The sequence below is a fragment of the Exophiala aquamarina genome, assembly GCF_000709125.1.
Source record: "Exophiala aquamarina CBS 119918 chromosome Unknown aczIA-supercont1.1, whole genome shotgun sequence".
Taxonomy (NCBI): Eukaryota; Fungi; Ascomycota; class Eurotiomycetes; order Chaetothyriales; family Herpotrichiellaceae; genus Exophiala; species Exophiala aquamarina.
The window spans coordinates 1,373,902-1,390,941 of NW_013550587.1; the positions used below are offsets into that span (position 1 = coordinate 1,373,902).

At 51.6% G+C, this 17,040-nt stretch overlaps 4 protein-coding genes across 4 annotated transcripts; all 4 read left to right on the plus strand.

Annotated features, from left to right (window-relative positions):
- Positions 1-328: 328 nt before the first annotated feature.
- A1O9_00504 (uncharacterized protein) lies at positions 329-2,383 on the plus strand (the record flags this gene model as incomplete). Its single annotated transcript, XM_013409667.1, has 2 exons — positions 329-957; positions 1,012-2,383. 2 exons carry the CDS (start codon positions 329-331, stop codon positions 2,381-2,383), a joined length of 2,001 nt encoding a protein of 666 aa, XP_013265121.1.
- A 1,232-nt stretch (positions 2,384-3,615) lies between these two features.
- A1O9_00505 (uncharacterized protein) lies at positions 3,616-6,249 on the plus strand (the record flags this gene model as incomplete). The annotated part of the gene is made up of 4 exons (XM_013409668.1): positions 3,616-3,750; positions 3,851-4,655; positions 4,705-4,910; positions 4,963-6,249. 4 exons carry the CDS (start codon positions 3,616-3,618, stop codon positions 6,247-6,249), a joined length of 2,433 nt encoding a protein of 810 aa, XP_013265122.1.
- A 1,299-nt stretch (positions 6,250-7,548) lies between these two features.
- Positions 7,549-9,035, plus strand: A1O9_00506 (uncharacterized protein; the record flags this gene model as incomplete). Its single annotated transcript, XM_013409669.1, has 2 exons — positions 7,549-7,752; positions 7,833-9,035. The coding sequence occupies 2 exons, from the start codon at positions 7,549-7,551 to the stop codon at positions 9,033-9,035; spliced, it is 1,407 nt and encodes a 468-aa protein (XP_013265123.1).
- Positions 9,036-12,669: 3,634 nt separating this feature from the next.
- On the plus strand, positions 12,670-14,078 carry A1O9_00507 (uncharacterized protein; the record flags this gene model as incomplete). Its single annotated transcript, XM_013409670.1, has 3 exons — positions 12,670-12,768; positions 12,826-13,406; positions 13,469-14,078. 3 exons carry the CDS (start codon positions 12,670-12,672, stop codon positions 14,076-14,078), a joined length of 1,290 nt encoding a protein of 429 aa, XP_013265124.1.
- Between the last annotated feature and the right edge of the window lie 2,962 nt (positions 14,079-17,040).

Sequence of the window (17,040 nt, forward strand, 5' to 3'; positions counted from 1 at the left end):
TCCCATCCTTCGATTCGTTTCGCATCAACTCGACTGTATTCCCAAGACTCGGACTGGCAAACTTCATTAGCACAGTCTCATCCTCCACACACTTCTATGCCATTCCCTGAATCGCTGAAGCCTTTCTCCTGTTCCTGTTGCTGATTCTCCCGCTTTGTCATGACATGACCATCTAGCTACCAGGCCCTTCTCGATCCCCAACACCCAAGCCCTTCGGTCCTTCATCGAGTGGAGACTCGGTCCTTGACCGTCGAGAATGGTTCCGTCCTCTCCCGCTTAAATCTCTCTCTCATACGCGGCTCACAAAAGTCCTTTGGTCATCAGAACCATGCCTGCGCCTCGAAGAAAAGCCCTGATTGCTAGCAGACGCAGACGACAAGATGATGGCGAAGAAGAAGACTCCTTGGTTGGTGATTTCGACGATGACTCACTAAGTGAAGCCTCTGCCATAAGCAATGGCGATGGAATAGATGCTGCAGGAAGCGATTCCAGTGATGATGGGCAGGACTCGGTGACTCAGCACCCACACCCCAAAGGAAAAGCTGTTGAACAAAATAACCAATCCAAGCATGATGCCCTTTCGCCCTTTCGCCCTGCACGTGTAAACGGCACATTCAATTCCACAGCTGACAACAAGGCTCTGCTTTACGAAGTCAGAAATACAGAGGCCTCGCAACCCAGCCAAGAGATTCATTTGGATAATATCCCCGACTCGAATGAAGCCGTCCCTGTCAACAGCCATGTTGCTGTGCCCACTGCACCACGGAATGAGACGTTCGCCCAGCGTGCTCGCCGGGAACATCAAGAGTACATCCAACAGCGAAATACAAATCCAGCTTTTGTTCCCAACCGGGGTGGCTTTTTCCTCCACGACGATCGAAGCACAGGTGCAAATGGGCCCTCGAGGCCTGTCCTCCGCGGGCGTGGGCGTGGATACAACTCGGTAGCACAAGCAGGGTATGTATATGCCATGAGCAGCAAACACGGTTACTGGTTACTGACGTCCTGCAGACGAGGTTTTGGGTTGAATGAGCCCACAGAGAAGCCCTGGGCACATGATCTACATGAACGACATGAAGCCGCACCAAAGACTGACCAAAGCACGGCAAGGAATCCAGCCGACTCACAAGAGGGCAAGAATGAGAAGTCGCTTGCGCCTAGTGCTCCAAACAGGTCCTTTTCGTTTGTCACAGTCCGGGGAAATGTTACAGTCCAAGTCTCACTGCCAGGAATGGAACACAAGAAGTTGGTTTCCAACGTTGTGAAAAGACAACATACTCTCCTACCGCAGCACCGCCCACCCTTGAGACGAGATAAGCCTGTGAGGGTCTCCATACCCGACGAGGCGCCACGCTACATATTTCCAAGCACTGAGAGATCGTTCATCTTCATCCCTCGAGCGCTGCGCCCTAACCAGCAGTACGGTCGTGGCCGGGGAAGGGGCAGTTTCCACGGGAGCCGTCGACCGAGCATGTATGGCAGTGCGTACACTCCTAGCGTTGCAATGAGTCGAAAATCATCACTGGGTGGCTCGACCATGCGAGATGGACTCCGATCTCCAGCCGAGTCCGTCATGTCTCGCATGGGAATGCCAGGTGTGGAAGCCCCCCGACCGATTGTTAGAATGCCATCAGCTGTACCTACACCGTCATTGTCACGCTCGGGCCTTCCCCTGATGAATGGCAACGCCAGCTTGGGTATGGCACCAAATCACATGATCGCTCCTACTGCGTATGGCAGTCATTCTACGTCGATCCCCATGCATCAGCCCCGACCCCAAAAGACGGTCTCGGTGGCAGATATCGAGTCGCCAACCTCATTTCCATTCAAGGCTCCCCTCCAACAACTTGAGCAGCCGTTCCATCAGCAGGTCCCGCCACACATGGAAGAAAGACACGGTCAGCCGCAAGCTATGGTCACCGCGGCCGGGCATACACCACTCTCGCAGATCCCCGAGGGCGCGATATATGCTCCAGGATTTCAGCCCTATCTCGAGTTGGGGCAACCCGCATATTTTGGACCAGGCTACAATAATGGGCCAGTCTTTTATCCGCCGGTTACTGATGGTGCGCCGTACGGTGTGCCTATGGGCGGCCCAGCTCTCCCACCAAGTTTCGTTCCTGGCTCCCAAGCCCATCATGTGGGCTACCTGCCCAACTCAACACCTTTGGAGAGCGGGATTCCAGCGAACATGGTGGCACACGAATCGAACGGCATGGTCTACTACTACAACCCACCTATGTTCACGCCTGGATCTCAAGGAGCCTTTCCACTCACTCCTAACCCTCACATGGTTCCCATGGGCAATGGCATGCCTGGGCAACAGCCATATCACTACTCTCCTATGCCTGCCGGCATGTTCTATCAAGGGCAAACAGGCTGACTAGTATCTCTTCCGACAATATTTTCATAATAAAGTTTTCTCTGTGTAGGTTTGATTAGCGGGGTATGGCGCTTATGCATTCTTGTGGAGCGAACCGGTCTTGTCGAATTTCTTATGGTGTTCAGGTGAAATTCATTGTTTGCTGTTGCTTTTTCCCCATGGCTTCGAGATATCCTTGATCATATTCTTCATGTACATTATCTCGCAGTCTTGCAACAGGAAAAAGCTGTTGGTAACTGTTAGATTGAAAGGCCAAAAGTCGTCCCCTACAAGGAGACAAATATCAGGCTGTGTGAGAATGGAAGGAAGGGGATGAGGACGCGTCAGGGGTGGCAGTAAGGAACGTTCGTGGACGAGGCTGATTTCTGGATTCGCGAGTCGCCAGTCATAGGTGCGAGACGGGCAGGTTGATGAGAGCTGGACACGAGGCTGTTGTTTGGCAGAGGATGGATAGACCCGAGTTGGCTTGTAAGGCAATAAAAAGAAGACAAAGCTGTCCCATCCCGTTTCCCACAACAGTACGAGCTACTCCATATCCCATACCTTCTGTGGAGTTACACTGCAAGTCCTACTACGAGCGGTTGAGGCTACCATGACAAGGACACGCTACACTACCTGGCTGTCTTGCTATATTATTTTCAGCAGTCCACGATTTTGATGAATTGAACCGGTGAGGATGACCTCTTAGTGGGCGGGTTGTGGGTTGTCCGCCAGTTGATCAGGACATTATTGAAGTGAGGACGAGGCGGGTGCGAGGGGGACGAGCTTCTGGTTGCCTGCCTCTGGTACCCGACTAGCTGTGCTGCGACTCGATGAGTGGCCGCCACCGCCTCTCTTGCCCAACCGAGGCCACTCGTGACGGGTGACCCAGAAGTCACGTGCGCGAATCTGTCCCCGCCCCACCCAAACTGGAACCTGGATTCGTCATTATCATTCGTGCCTTTGCACCTGCCATTCCGTAACTCATCCGGTGTGGTGACTGCCTAAACCTCCTCTTCCAACCTCACTTCTCCATCTCCACCTCCACCCTCTCCCATCACCAATCTTGCTTCCATCTTCCCTTATCATCACTGCTGGTTCATAGTGATCTTCGGTGAGGTGCCTGTGGTGCTCGCTACCTCCATGAGTTTGCATTCTTGACTTCTTCTTGCCTACAAATCCTTTCTTTGCATCCTGCCCGCAGGTCGTACTACCACCTGTCTCGACACCGCCTAACTACTTGATCACTAGTCATGGCCACACCTCATCCTCATCCTGGCCCTGTCGGCCCTGATACTCTGATCACCGTCAAAATCATCATCGACGGTACCAACCGCCGATTCAAACTTGCACTTCGTGATCTTGGTGCCAACACGCTTCCTCAGAAGGTAAAATGATAACCGGCAGCCTAGCCGCTTCTCCAACTCCAGCTACCACTAAACCCAACCCTCCATCCCAACGAGATCAAACTAATGCTCATTGATACAGCTCCGACTCCTGCTTGCCATCCCTCCTGAACACGAAGTTCGATTCGACCGCTTCTCCGATTCGGCCGGTACCTATGTTACTCTCGACAGCAACAATCCTGCCATATACAAGCAGTTGTACCGGGCGGCAAAGGCCAAACTGAAGCTGCGTCTGAAGGCCACCATCACCAAACCCGCCAAGGTGGAAGGGATTGATGACAAGACTGCCCACATCACCAAAACTATTCCAGACACTTCGTTCGATGCCTTGTCAGCAACCTGTTCGACTAAGCCGATGCACAGCTTCCTTGACACCGTTCTGTCACAGCCCTCGGGCAATGGAACCGCACCATCGTTCAAGACATTCCAGCAAACATGCTCCTATTCTCCAAGATGTGCTATCCCCGGTGCTTTTCATCCAGCTGCAAGCACCGACGCCACTGGCGAAGTACCCCAAACTCCTGTGACTGACCTGTTCAGCCTTCCGACTCTACCCTCCTTGAACGATTTCCCATTGACCACCTACAGTATTGATTGCAATCACTGCGGGAAGTCCGTCCCAGACGAGCACTATCACTGTAGCATCTGTGAAAAAGGAGACTTTGATCTCTGCAAGTCGTGCGTTGACAACGGCGTTTACTGTCATGGAGATGAACACTGGCTCATCAAGAGAACCATCAAGAATGGCGTGGTGGTTCCGAGCTTCACAGAAACACATCCACCAAAGAAGATGGCAAAGGCTGATACCCCCGCCGTGGATGAAGTATCAACCCCCCTCAGTCCAGAACAGGATGAAGATGAACGCACTTGCAATTGTTGCATCAACCGTAAGCACCAATTGGCAAACCCAGTCGCTGCCACTAACAAACACAACAGAGCTCCACTCGCGTGAATTCGTCACCTGTGATGACTGCCCCGATTTTGACCTTTGCTTGAACTGCTTCGCGGAGGGCGAACACGGACACGATCCTTCCCATGGCTTCCATGAGACCATTGAGCACTCCATTGGCAGCGAGATCAAAGCTCTCTGTGCCCCTGGACGTGGTGTCCAGCATGCGGCTGTCTGTGATGGCTGCGACAAGGTTAGTGATGCCCTCAACTGCTGGTACTTCCTATCATTAACAGTACACCTAGGCCATTCGTGGAGTTCGCCACAAGTGTTTGTCCTGCCCCGACTTTGACTACTGCTCAGACTGCGTGATCTCCGCTGAGGAGAAGCATCCGGGTCACCGCCTCGCCCCTCTGTATACTCCGCTGCCCAACATGCGAGTTCACAGGGAGATTCACCGTGGTATCTATTGTGATGGGCCTCTGTGCACAACATACAAGCGCTACATCACCGGAGATCGTTACAAGTGTGCCATCTGTAATGACACTGATTTCTGTGCCAACTGCGAGGCCCTCCCCATCAATGGTCACAATGCCACTCATCCATTGATCAAGATCAAGACGCCCATTCGCCACGTCCAGATCACTACGCAACAGGAAACTGAAGCGGGCCACAAAGTGTCGACTCTTGGAGATAAACCTCTTGCCAAACATGCCGCAACTGAGACCACCAGATCTACTTCGACCAACGCTGCTACTCAAGTACAAACTGTAGCTGAGGTCAAGCCCGCTGAGAGTGCATTTGTTGTGACTGAATCTCCCAGGGCCGAGGAAACCACTTCCAACAAGGTCCAGGTGGCTGACTTGCAAGCTTGGTATGTTTCGGACTCGACTCCAGATGGCACGAAGATTCCACCCAACCATCTCGTTTCGCAATCGTGGACCCTCCGTAACCCTGGACCAGAGGCATGGCCAGTTGGCTGCGCCGTTCACTACATCGGCGGGGACGATATGCGCAATCTCGATAATCATCACCCGTCCAGTGTCAGCAATATGATTGCAGCGAATCGGAGCAATGCTCTTGGCCATACCCTTGAACCAGGGCAGACTGCAGTTTTCACAGTGATGGTCAAGTCGGGTCCTCGTGATGGTCGTTCGATCTCTTACTGGCGTCTCAAGACCCCTGGTGGTCTTCCCTTCGGACATAAGCTTTGGATTGATGTACAAGTCCAGAGCGTTCCGGTTGAGCTTCCAATTCGCTCGGCTCTGCTGCCTCCTCCACCTGCCAGCATGGAGACTGAGGCGGAAGTCAAGGAAGACGACCACTCTGCGTCGAGCTCGACTATGATTTTCCCCAAGCTTGACAAGGAATCTCCAGTCTCGAGCATCCATAACATCAATGCAGACCATGCCGAGTCAGCCCCTGCAGCTGTGATGGAGCCAACGGTGAAGACGGAGGAAGAAGAGCTACTGGAAGATGTCGAAAGCCTTGAGTTGGAGGAGTCGGAAAGTGAGGATGAAGGATTTCTCACTGATGAAGAGTACGACATTCTCGATGCTGACGACGAAGACCTTGCGGTAGGCGGTAAATGAGAGAAAGCGGGCCCTTTTACGACCCTCTGTATCGAGTATTGCAAGCCATGCCGATGGCCACTATCTTCAGACACTGGCCTTGACAGGCACATGTAGGTGAAGAGGCAAGCCTCAGGTGGGGAAATCTTGGATCAGTCTGATATTATGCGCGCAAAGGGGATTTAGGAAAGGAACAGGAACTGGTACTTATTTCCTATTATTGCAATCCAAACGACATTAACATGAAAAGGATGCGTTGTTTCGATGTGGTGTCTCAGTGCGGGCCGAGTCAATCTCATCTGCTGACACGATGCTCGTGACATACTCTATCGCGGTGCCCTCGGAGAGCAACGGTGGCAGCGGTGGCAGTGATGGCAGTCATATAGTCGGCCGTGAACACCCATTAGCAGATGCTTGTGATGGTGTATCGTTGACTGTGCTCGTCCTCCGTCCCCAGGTAGCGAGCAATGCCCGTGGTCGGCAGTGGTAACACTAATTACCACCGTGCTTGCTGGCCAAGTACCAAAGCCTTGACATTGACGACTCTAACTCCGGGCGCGTCTCCAGTTTCTCCAGATCTGGTTCGGGATGGCTTCTCAAGTTCGACGATGACTGAGTTCAACTAACTGATTTAACTTATAGTGGCGCCCTCGGCCCAACTCTCAGAGCACCAAGAAGCATGTGCGCTGGCAAGGGAATCTGGTTCAGCCACTGACGAGGCACGATGATCTCCATAGGTCCTGAGGAATGAGGCCCTCGTCGGTGCCCCCCACCATTCTTCGGAGTTAGTTACAGCGCCTAAGCTGCCTAGTCAATACCCACGGTCCCCGCCCAACGAGGACCTCTTCATTTATTCCACGCATTCGCGCATCCACGCTTCTGCCCGCACTTGCCATCCCTCCACACAAACAATTGGTGCCTGCAGGCGAATCGAACCGAATCAATTGTGCTATCCATTCACTCATTCATCCCATTCATCCTTTACTTCACCGCTCCATCGCTTCCCATTCCATCGGATCTCATTCAATTTTTCCTTCAAAAGGTTCTTTTCTGCCCACCTGCCCAAGAGGTCCTCACGTCGCCTCTCCACAGCCTCAGGACTAGTTGAAGAGCCCCTCTCACCCAAACCAATACACATGGAATTTCGAAGTACCTCATCTCATCGAGCCTCACTGCCCAAAGGGTGACCCCACAATCAACTGCGTCGGACCACTTTCGACGCCCCAAATCTGCAGAACACCCATTTTAACACAAGAGGAATTGAAGATTTCCAACACCCACCGTCCTCTACGCGAAAGACGTTGAAGATCAGCATTCACCATGCATGAAGATTTACGTCGACGCGCCCTGGAAAGCGGCAAGACCGTGTCCAACAAGGCCAAATCAAAACCCACTTCTCGTGGCAGCTCAAAGGCAAATTCTGCAGCGAACTCACGCGCAGCTTCTCGCATCCAGAGCAGAGATGCCTCCGACGATGAAGATCCAGGCAATGGAAATCTCAGTGATGAGACCACCCAAAGGCATGTTTGCATTCGGCTCCTTCAGCCGCTTCTGATTATGACTGACACCCAATCCTTATCTGCAGCATCAACTCGATCGATCAGCTTCTCGAAAGTGATGATTTCAATGAGCAATCCACCGAAGTCCTTCGACAAGAACTCCAAGACACAATCGCACTCATCTTGGATCGCAAGGGCACTAGTAGTGGCAGTCGCGAATCTTCTTTGGCCATATATGTCAAGTGTCTCACATCCCACTATCTAGCTGAAGGACTCTATGGCCGAGTCAGCGAGCTATTAGCTGCATTCAGTCGCAGTGTCAAGGCAGAAGCCACTGAGAAGGAAGCCACACTTGCCTTGCGAGCCATTGCTCTCACAGCAATCACATACGAAGACGACTCTCTGTACGATTCGGTTTCCTCTCTGCTCAAACGCACTATCTCCGACTCACAGTCGCTACCCATCAAAGCAGCTGCTGTCTATTCTCTCGCAATCTGCATCTCCTTTGGAGGAGCTGGCGAAGAAGAAATCCTAGATGTACTGACTTTTCTCCTCGAGATTGCATCTAGTGACGGGTCCTTCATCGGAGCTGATGACAACGCGGAAGTAGTTGCCGCGGCTCTGCATACGTACGGGTTTCTGGCCACTCAAGTCGAAGATGTTGAGCACGAATCCGAAGATGCAGTGGCAGCATTTCTCGATCAACTTGATTCCAATGACGTCAGAGTTCAGGTGGCGGCGGGGGAGAACATCGCACTTCTATACGAGAAAAGCTACACCCCTAGAGAAGACGATGACACCCCCTCAGAAGACGAGGATGGAAATGAATCTTCAGATGAAGAAGGTGGACATCGGGATGATAGTGGACTCGTCAAACGCTACAATGCGTATCACAACACCAACGAGGTTTCGGAGAAGGTCAATGCTCTGGCTTCGTTGAGCACCAAATCGATGGGTCGCCGGGACAAACGGCTACTGCACCAGTCATTCGCCACCATTGCACATACGATCGACAATCCCAAGAACGGTCTACAATCCAACAACGCGTCGAAACTGGTGGTCCGGATTCACCATGAAGGTGAGATGCGAGTGGACAAATGGTGGAAGTTTATGAGACTCAACGCCATTCGACGACTTCTGGCTTCAGGGTTCGTCAACCATTACTTTGAGGGAAATAAGCAAGTTTTGGATGCTTTGCCCATGATCATGCGCGCCACAGGAGAATCGGGTATCAAAAGTCCCAGGAAGGGCGTGGCCAGCAAAGCGACCAAGGGCAAATACCGCGACAGTCGAAGATTCGTGTCGTGAGATGCCCCTCGGCTTGAGTGGCATGCATGATACCGGGAAGGCCGGCAAAATGGGATGAGCATGATGATGTCCTATATTAGCATTTTACAGCAAGACTATCGGCTTGCCTGCATCATTATCCACGGAGAGTCATTTGGATTGACGGCGTTATGGGTGGGTCCGATCGCATCGGGGGTTCTTACTCAAGAAACATAGCGCAAGAACGAAGAAGACATCAGAACTAAGAGTGATTATCTAGGGCGCAGAGTGAGTGGGCAGAGTCACTTGCATCTTTATACGTTATTGAGCTTGGGCCAGCAATAAGGTTCCAGTCATGTTTAGATAGATTTATTTTGCACCTCATTCCAAGACCTCCGGACTATGTGATGGTCGATGGTAGGCTTCTTTCGTTTCCAAGTCCCGACGCAGTACGGTGTAGTAACCGCAGCACTATGCTGCACTACTTACGTACACACCTTAGATGCCTGCTTACAACAGCTAGGAGTAAGCTGCAAAACTGCGCTGACTGAGCTGAGTGCTGATCTAGACTGGCAGTGGGGCCAAATAGCATCTTCTTGTGGCATGCTGTGAAGGCCCCAAGAAATGATATCAGCCACATACACTGCATGTATGCAAAGACTGCGTATGGACGCGTTCACCCTCACACGATTCGGCAGGGGCTGAATGGAATGGGAGCGACTGACTTATTGCATGAAACCACGAGCAGAACTCCCCGGGGGCCCTAGGCAGTGCCTTTTCAAAACTCTGGACTGGGCCACAAGTAGTCTTCATAGTGACGGGGCCCTCCATACAGCACCTCGAATGTTAGGACTTTGTTACTCGGAGTGCTTACTCCGTACATGTACAAGTACGGTAACTAGTGCTTCCTTTTGCTTGCGTTGGTCGGCTTTTGACTCAGCGGGTCTCGCGGACGGTTGGCTCCAGCCTGTTTGCGCAAGAAGAAGCTGCGGGCGTGATTACATCCATACGCTCAGGAGCAGCTCGGCCTATATACAGGACGCGCAGTCATCTAGCGGGAGGCACATGGTCCATACTCGGGGGGTGAGCAGGTCCCTGAAAGGAGATCCTGCATGTCGCCAGTAGTAACTACCTAGGTTTGTACTACAATGCAGTCAAGAAGGTGATCTTGGCGGTGACGATGCTCTTGTATATTAGTATTCTGGACGTGGAGTGTGCATACATTGCCCGGATTCGATCCGGTGCCGAAATTTGACAGATACGCGGCATCCTCCCCTCCTTCTGTTGGTCACGCTCTTCTTTTGCTTTCCCCAGGCACGCACACCATGGGACGACGGCGTTTCAGCGAATGTCCCTACTCTCTTCGAACTTGCGAACATCAAAGGATTACCTGGTTGGGAACCTAGGTGGCCTCCCACCTGCGGTACATACTCGTACATCACCACTTCTTGTGGTGCTCCTTACGAGGTACGGGTCGCTAAGTATTCTGTACCTGCACTTTCGCACTATCGTTAGGCAGCACCGGCAATTGGATGTCTGTGCCCCCTTCGAGAAAGTATTACGTGGGAGGCGTGGGTAAAAGGCAAGACTGTTGTACCGTTTCCGGGCATCCATTCGTGGGCCAGCTTGACTCCGAAGGAGCGTTGAGGTTATTTAAAAGCCAGTTGAGTTTCGTGGTGAGTCTGACGGGTGGCAGTAGCCGCGAGCTTAACATATCCGGGAGTACCGAAGCTTGGACTCCTGGAGAGCTCTCTGGATCAGATGAGGGTTGCATGGGAAAGAGAAAAGCGCTTCTGATGTCTTGTATTCATTTGAATGACCATGATGGGTATGTCGCGAGTCGCGAGTTGTGACTCACTCGGGAGACGGAGCTGGAAAGTGCCATGGCGATGGTGGATTGAGGCTGTTGGATAAGATAGGAGAGGTGGGCGGCATTGTGATGGAGAATGTGTGCATAAAACGGCGTGCCGCGGAACTACTGTACGTGTTGAGGAGAGACAATGTACAAGGTACTCGGTGCTCGGTAGAAATCAACAGGATGCAGGCATGCACAATTGCCAGAATCCCCCTGGATGGAGATGCGATTCTCTCGTGGGGCTAGACTGCAAAATCATCACATAGTGAGAAAAACAACAGCGTAAGCAGGGCCTGAGATCTTTTGTGCGGTGTGGACAGTGGACACGGAGCAATCCAGTATCCGTATTTTCTCGCAACAAGAGGCCCAAGGGGAAATAGGCTGGGGGCCAGGATAATTCAGGAGGCCGAGTCCTGTGCTTAGGCCAACCACCGACCAGGTGGCTTGTCTACTTCCCCTTATCCCCCTTCCCGAGGCCTCCGTAAGTGGTGTAGATCTTGGTGTCAGCTGGTGAAACTGCCCAGAAGAGAGATCTCCATCTCGTGTCATGTTAATGCCGAAATGGAAGTGAACAACAGTGCTCGAGTGCTAGGGCGTGCTCTTGTATTTCCCAACGGCCGAAAGAGCACTCCCCTTAGGTGCTCGTAGACAACAGTCGCGTGCAGAGTTACGAGGCTTGGACTGATGCGGTGATCTCGTGGCAGCAATTGCTTGATGGCGGCTGCTAATACGGACGCCCCAGGCACCAAGTTTTAACTAAGAGACAAGCTAATTGCATCCCGGCTTGAGTAATAAGGAGGCCAATTGCTTACCTGAGCAGCCAAGGTTGGGCCACTTAGACCCGCCTAGAGCTTAGTGCCCTTAGCCCTGGCGGCGGCTGTGGACTGTGCAGAACAGCCACAATGCTACTGCTAATCAACCCCGGTAAAGCCTAACGCCCGGTACCGCCAAACATTCCCAACATTGGAGTACTGAAAGGCCCCTCGGCCCCATAGGGACTGGCGTCGGGGCTGATGGGTCTCGGTCCCCTCTCGAATCTCCAGACGGCCGTAGGGGGGAGTCCAGAGGCCATGATCAAAGAAGGCTACACGCGGCGGCCGCACAGCCCTGTAACAGGAGTCCGTAGGCTCTCGTCCATAGGCAGAACCTCGTAGGAGTGGCACCTGTACCGCCTGACCATGGAACCAGGCTTCGGAGGCTCATCTCTTCGCGGGCCTCTGTACCCCGTACAGAGAAGTACGATGAACTCGCTGGGTAATAACCAGGGTGATCAATTCACTAATCAACTAGTCAGTACTAAGTTAGTAACTGACTCTGCACTTCACCAGTTTCTCTTTTCACGCTCAACTGTCTTTCACTTACGCACTCTCTTTTCTCACTCATCATCACCACCAATCCTACTCTCCTTGGAAGCATTGCCTTACCATCGTTCACTTTCCTTCCAACTTTTCACCTCTTCTTCCCTATTTCCCTCATTCCTTTCCCACCTTTTTTTCCATCTTGTCATTCATCCCCTCCTCCCTCCCCAAGACTCCTGCCAACCTGGTCCTGGTCCTGGGTTTCCTTCGACCGCTGCCCACTTTACACTCGATACTCATTGGCCCTATTTCGACATTAGAAAGTTCGGTGCCTTTTCACTCATTTGACGCCTGCCACCCAGGGGAGAAACGTTTCCGCGCCCAAAACACAAACATTTCCCACCGCACGTGACCATTCAACAACAGGACACGCGACACCTCTCTTCGATCATTAACGCACCATTTCACCCAACAATTCACGTAAATGATACATCAAACTCGATAATATACCCCTCTCGCCAATATGGATACCTCGCCCTTCAATGTCTCCGACCCTGCCACCCCCTCCAAGCCCGACATGGGTGGCGCCCAATTCGCCTCCCATGTTTGGATGGAGCCTATTGTGAGTGACAGGAATTTCCTCTTCTCTTTATGCGTACCGCGGTTCTAATCTCAACAGATTGTTATCTCAATAATGATCGCATCTCTCACCTTCAATAGACGCCATGGCTACCGAATATTCGAGTCGTCGCGAGGCCGTTCCCAAACCCGCTCCCTCCTGTCACGTGATAATTCTCAAGAATCCTCCCCTTCAGGATCCTTCATCGACTCCGATTCTCCTAATGCCACCGCAGAGCTGGATTCTGTGACTGGTGCCATCAAGTACCCGCCCAAGCAGCGCAACTGCTGTGGCATGCTTGTCACCACCCCGAATTCTTCTCGTTTCGCCGATCACTGGCACAGTCGCGTTTTGCAAAAGTTTCCCTTTTTAATCGAGATGTTCTATTGGGTCCTCAACCTGGCCTTTTACGCAGTCACGAAGGCCGTCGCGCAGTTGTTGTTCTCGAAAAACGATGGTTTGTGGCAGCTGGCCCAAGACCATGGCGTTCTGATTCTCGACATCGAACACAAATCCTGGTTGAGCTTTGTCTTTTTCATCCGCGAGGTCGACTTCCAGCAATTCTTCTTGAATGGCCATTTAACTGCCATGACCTTTCTGAATCGCATCTACTCGCTGGTTCATATCCCAGGAACTGTCGCGTATGTTTCCCCACAGCCTTGCATTTCCACGCCTCTGAGACTGACATGTTCACCCCCACTAGCTTCCTCTCATGGTATTATTATGCCGCCCCCAACCACGCCACCTTCGCTGTCGCCCGTCGTACCATGACACTGGGCAACTTCGCCGCCTTCTTCATCTTTACCTTTTTCCCTTGCATGCCACCACGATTACTCCCCAAGGAGTACGGTTTCCACGATACCGTGCGCCAATCCAACTCAGAATCCGTCTGGGTCGGTGGAAACTACGTCAATCAGCTGGCTGCCATGCCCAGCCTTCACTTCACATACGCCTTTTGCATAGGATCCACCTTTTTGTATCACTCCGGATTTGGACGACGCTTGCAACGAAACGAGAACAGGAAATCGGCGTTTACTCAGATTGCATTCCTCATTGCTGGTGTTTGTTACCCATTGTTAGTTCTATCGGTTATTGTGGCAACGGCGAACCATTATTGGCTGGATGCCGTTGTTGCCATGTGCACGACAACGCTCTCATTTTTCGGTAACAGGGTTTGGATGTTCTTGTTGCCTGCAGAGGATGTTCTTTGCTGGGTCCTCCGTGTCGAGAAGCCGATCCCTACCACGGGTGATCGCCTGCTCAGACAAAAAGGCAATGCTTATCGACCTGTGAAAGATTCCGACGAACCCTAATCCTTTTCGGCGCCACCTTGAACAATTGCATTTCTTTCCCTTTGGACTTTGGAGTATTTCCATTTGAGGAAAACGGCGAGGAACCTCGACCTTTGATTTAGTTTTTAGGGAGCGGATATGGACGGTTCCATAACCGTGGATAGAATGAGAAGGCTTCGAAATTACGTATCAGGACCAGATGGCCTGGAAGAGGGGGAGCCGCACAGCGGCGATCACACAGCCGGAGGAGTCCAGGTCGAGGCAGAATTGTGTTTGTCAACCAGTGTGAACAGCGCACATCGCTTTTGCATGTCATTTCGATGGGCTTTCGGTTCTGCAAGAACATGTAGAACACGGGAGCTGCATATCCCGATCGTTCAGGATGAACAATAAATACACCGTCTAGGATTCAACGCTTCACCTTTTTGCAACCTGATACTTCCCAACCTTCCGGAGCTTGAAATACATCTCAGCATCCCTTGTGACTCACCTGGAAACACGTCCTTCCGGGAATCAAATCAGGCTCTCCTCTCCTCTCTCCTCTCTACTCTCGTCGCCACTTGCCCCGTTTCCCGGCACGCTCCTCCTGCGCGATAGCCAGATTGGGCCACCGAACTCGGTTACGACGTCCCTACAGTAACCCAGCACCACACTAGCGGCTTGCCTCGAAGGTACGAGAGATGACCTCCAGACATGGCAGACAGATTTGGCGCGGCATATCTCACTAGATCCTTCAGCAAAACCGCCGCGTACACTATACCCCAGTGCGAGTCTAGAGGTTCAAGACACATCCACCGGCTACATCAACCGACATGCTTTGAGAACGATCAACTCGCGCCCCAGAAGACGGCTGGATATATATACCACGCAACCAACCCGCCTTGCTCGGTCTCGAGATTGGGCAAATTCTCACCCGAGTCCAGCCCAGTGACTGGAGCCGAGCCTACCGCGCATGGACGGGTGTAGAATCAGACAGCTGCATATATTAATGAGAGAATACACAGATAAACAACTCTCTTTTTCAGTTCTTGGAAGACTGCGCCCAATCTAGCTCACTGATAAATAATATATAATGTCTATCTCCCAAGGTGGAGATGGGTATGATGTCGATGCTAGGAACGAGTTCAACGCTTTTCATGCAAACCCTGGCGAGCCAGCGCTAGGCCGGACACGAGTACAAATACCTCTGCATGATCGCTCTCTTGAAATCTTTGCATCGCCGAGCCTTGAATATATGTATACATACCTGACGTGATCCTATCCGTTGCCAAGCAAGCTCACTATGCCTCGCCCAGTTACCTTCGGAGAAAAGAAGACCCGAAGGCCAACTAAGCACTGTAGATGCCTTTCGCTCTTCTCCGTCAAGTGGGACGGAGGGTTGGCACGGCGCGTGGGCGGGGGTTGCTTAGAGGAAGCCCGAAGGGACAATCAACTTTTGGAGTTTAGTCGGTTGGTTTACCAGTGCTTTCCCTGACTCGCATTTGGTACAACTCACGACGAGAAGGAGTGGAGAAGATCGCATGCAGATGCCCGCCCACGGCTCGCGCGGTTGACCTCTCGGTATCTTTATCATTGGGCGTTGTCCGAGGGAAGGTTGGCGTGAAGGGCGTGTTGATTGACCGAGACACACACATACACACACGCATATATATGTATATATATAGATACCCCGAACTACACTTTTCCACGATATTTCCGCTGACTTATCCGTAGCCGCTTTACTCCCGCGCTAGTAACTATTTAACCTCCTCGCTCCCCCGTCTACACTCCTCCAGGGTAACTTTCGTTAGCACGGTTTTAACCCTATTAGGGACTTCTAACCACTATAGGACTAGCTCGTAAACAAACTACGCCTATACCCTCTAAATTGTAATCTATTACGCTCTCTAGTCTCTACTACGCTCTCTATCCTCTACCACGCTCTTAACAATGACAACTATCACGGGTTGAACCCGTAGGATGTCTTGGTAAGAACCAGCGACGTCTAGATTCGACCGTACAGTTGTACAGCCGATCGATGTCACGTGATATGATGGATGTCTTGGCGAGCGACGCTAAGACTAAACTAGCGATGCCTAGACTCGACCGTACAGTTATACAGCCGGACGATATCACGTAACACTAATGGTTACCTAGGATACCGGGCGACCCACCCCAGGAGATTATATCTCCCTATTGGATAGCGGCAGGACTTCTTTCTCTCTTCCCTTTAGCTTAACGTCCTCGTTAGACAGGTCCTATAGTAGTTAAACAAGCTCCTATTGAAACCTTCACATAGAGGAAGGTAAGAATAGTATTACTAATTAAAATTATTAGGAGAGTAAGCTATTTTATAGTCTATAGATAGGCTAGACTTAGAAATATACGTCGAGGCGGATCGATCGAAATTCTAGTAGATAATATTCGAAAGGCCTATAAAGAAATTAATATATACGAGAGATAAGAGTATATCGCTTACCTAAAGTGTCGAGATGAAACTATTCGGAGACGATGATGTCCCACCATACGCTATCCTGTCACATACTTGGGATGAGGAGGAGATTACCATTCAGGATATGGAAGGAACCCACCCAGCGAACAAGAAGGGATATGAAAAGGTCAAGGGTTGCTGCTTCAAAGCTAGGGATTACGATTTCAATACGTGTGGACGTGACAACAGAGCCGCCGGAGCGATGTCTCATTGTAGTCTATGGTCTGGATAGATTTACATGTGTAATACTTCCAAGGTCGTCTGAACATTACTCTCGTGCGTTCCGTGTGCTCCCCTCTCCTGCCCATGATTTACTCCAATGCAACCCCTGGAGTAGTCATATCACCCGAAATATGCCAAACCCCAGGTCCTCACTTGTTCCCGAAAGTATTCAAAGGACCACTCTCAAAAAGCCAGCCAGCACGCAGATCAACTTCCTGCCGGGAAGTCGAAGCAGAAGTTATCTCCCTTGAACTGCTTGATGAGACTATTGTGGCAGTCGTTGAAATGATC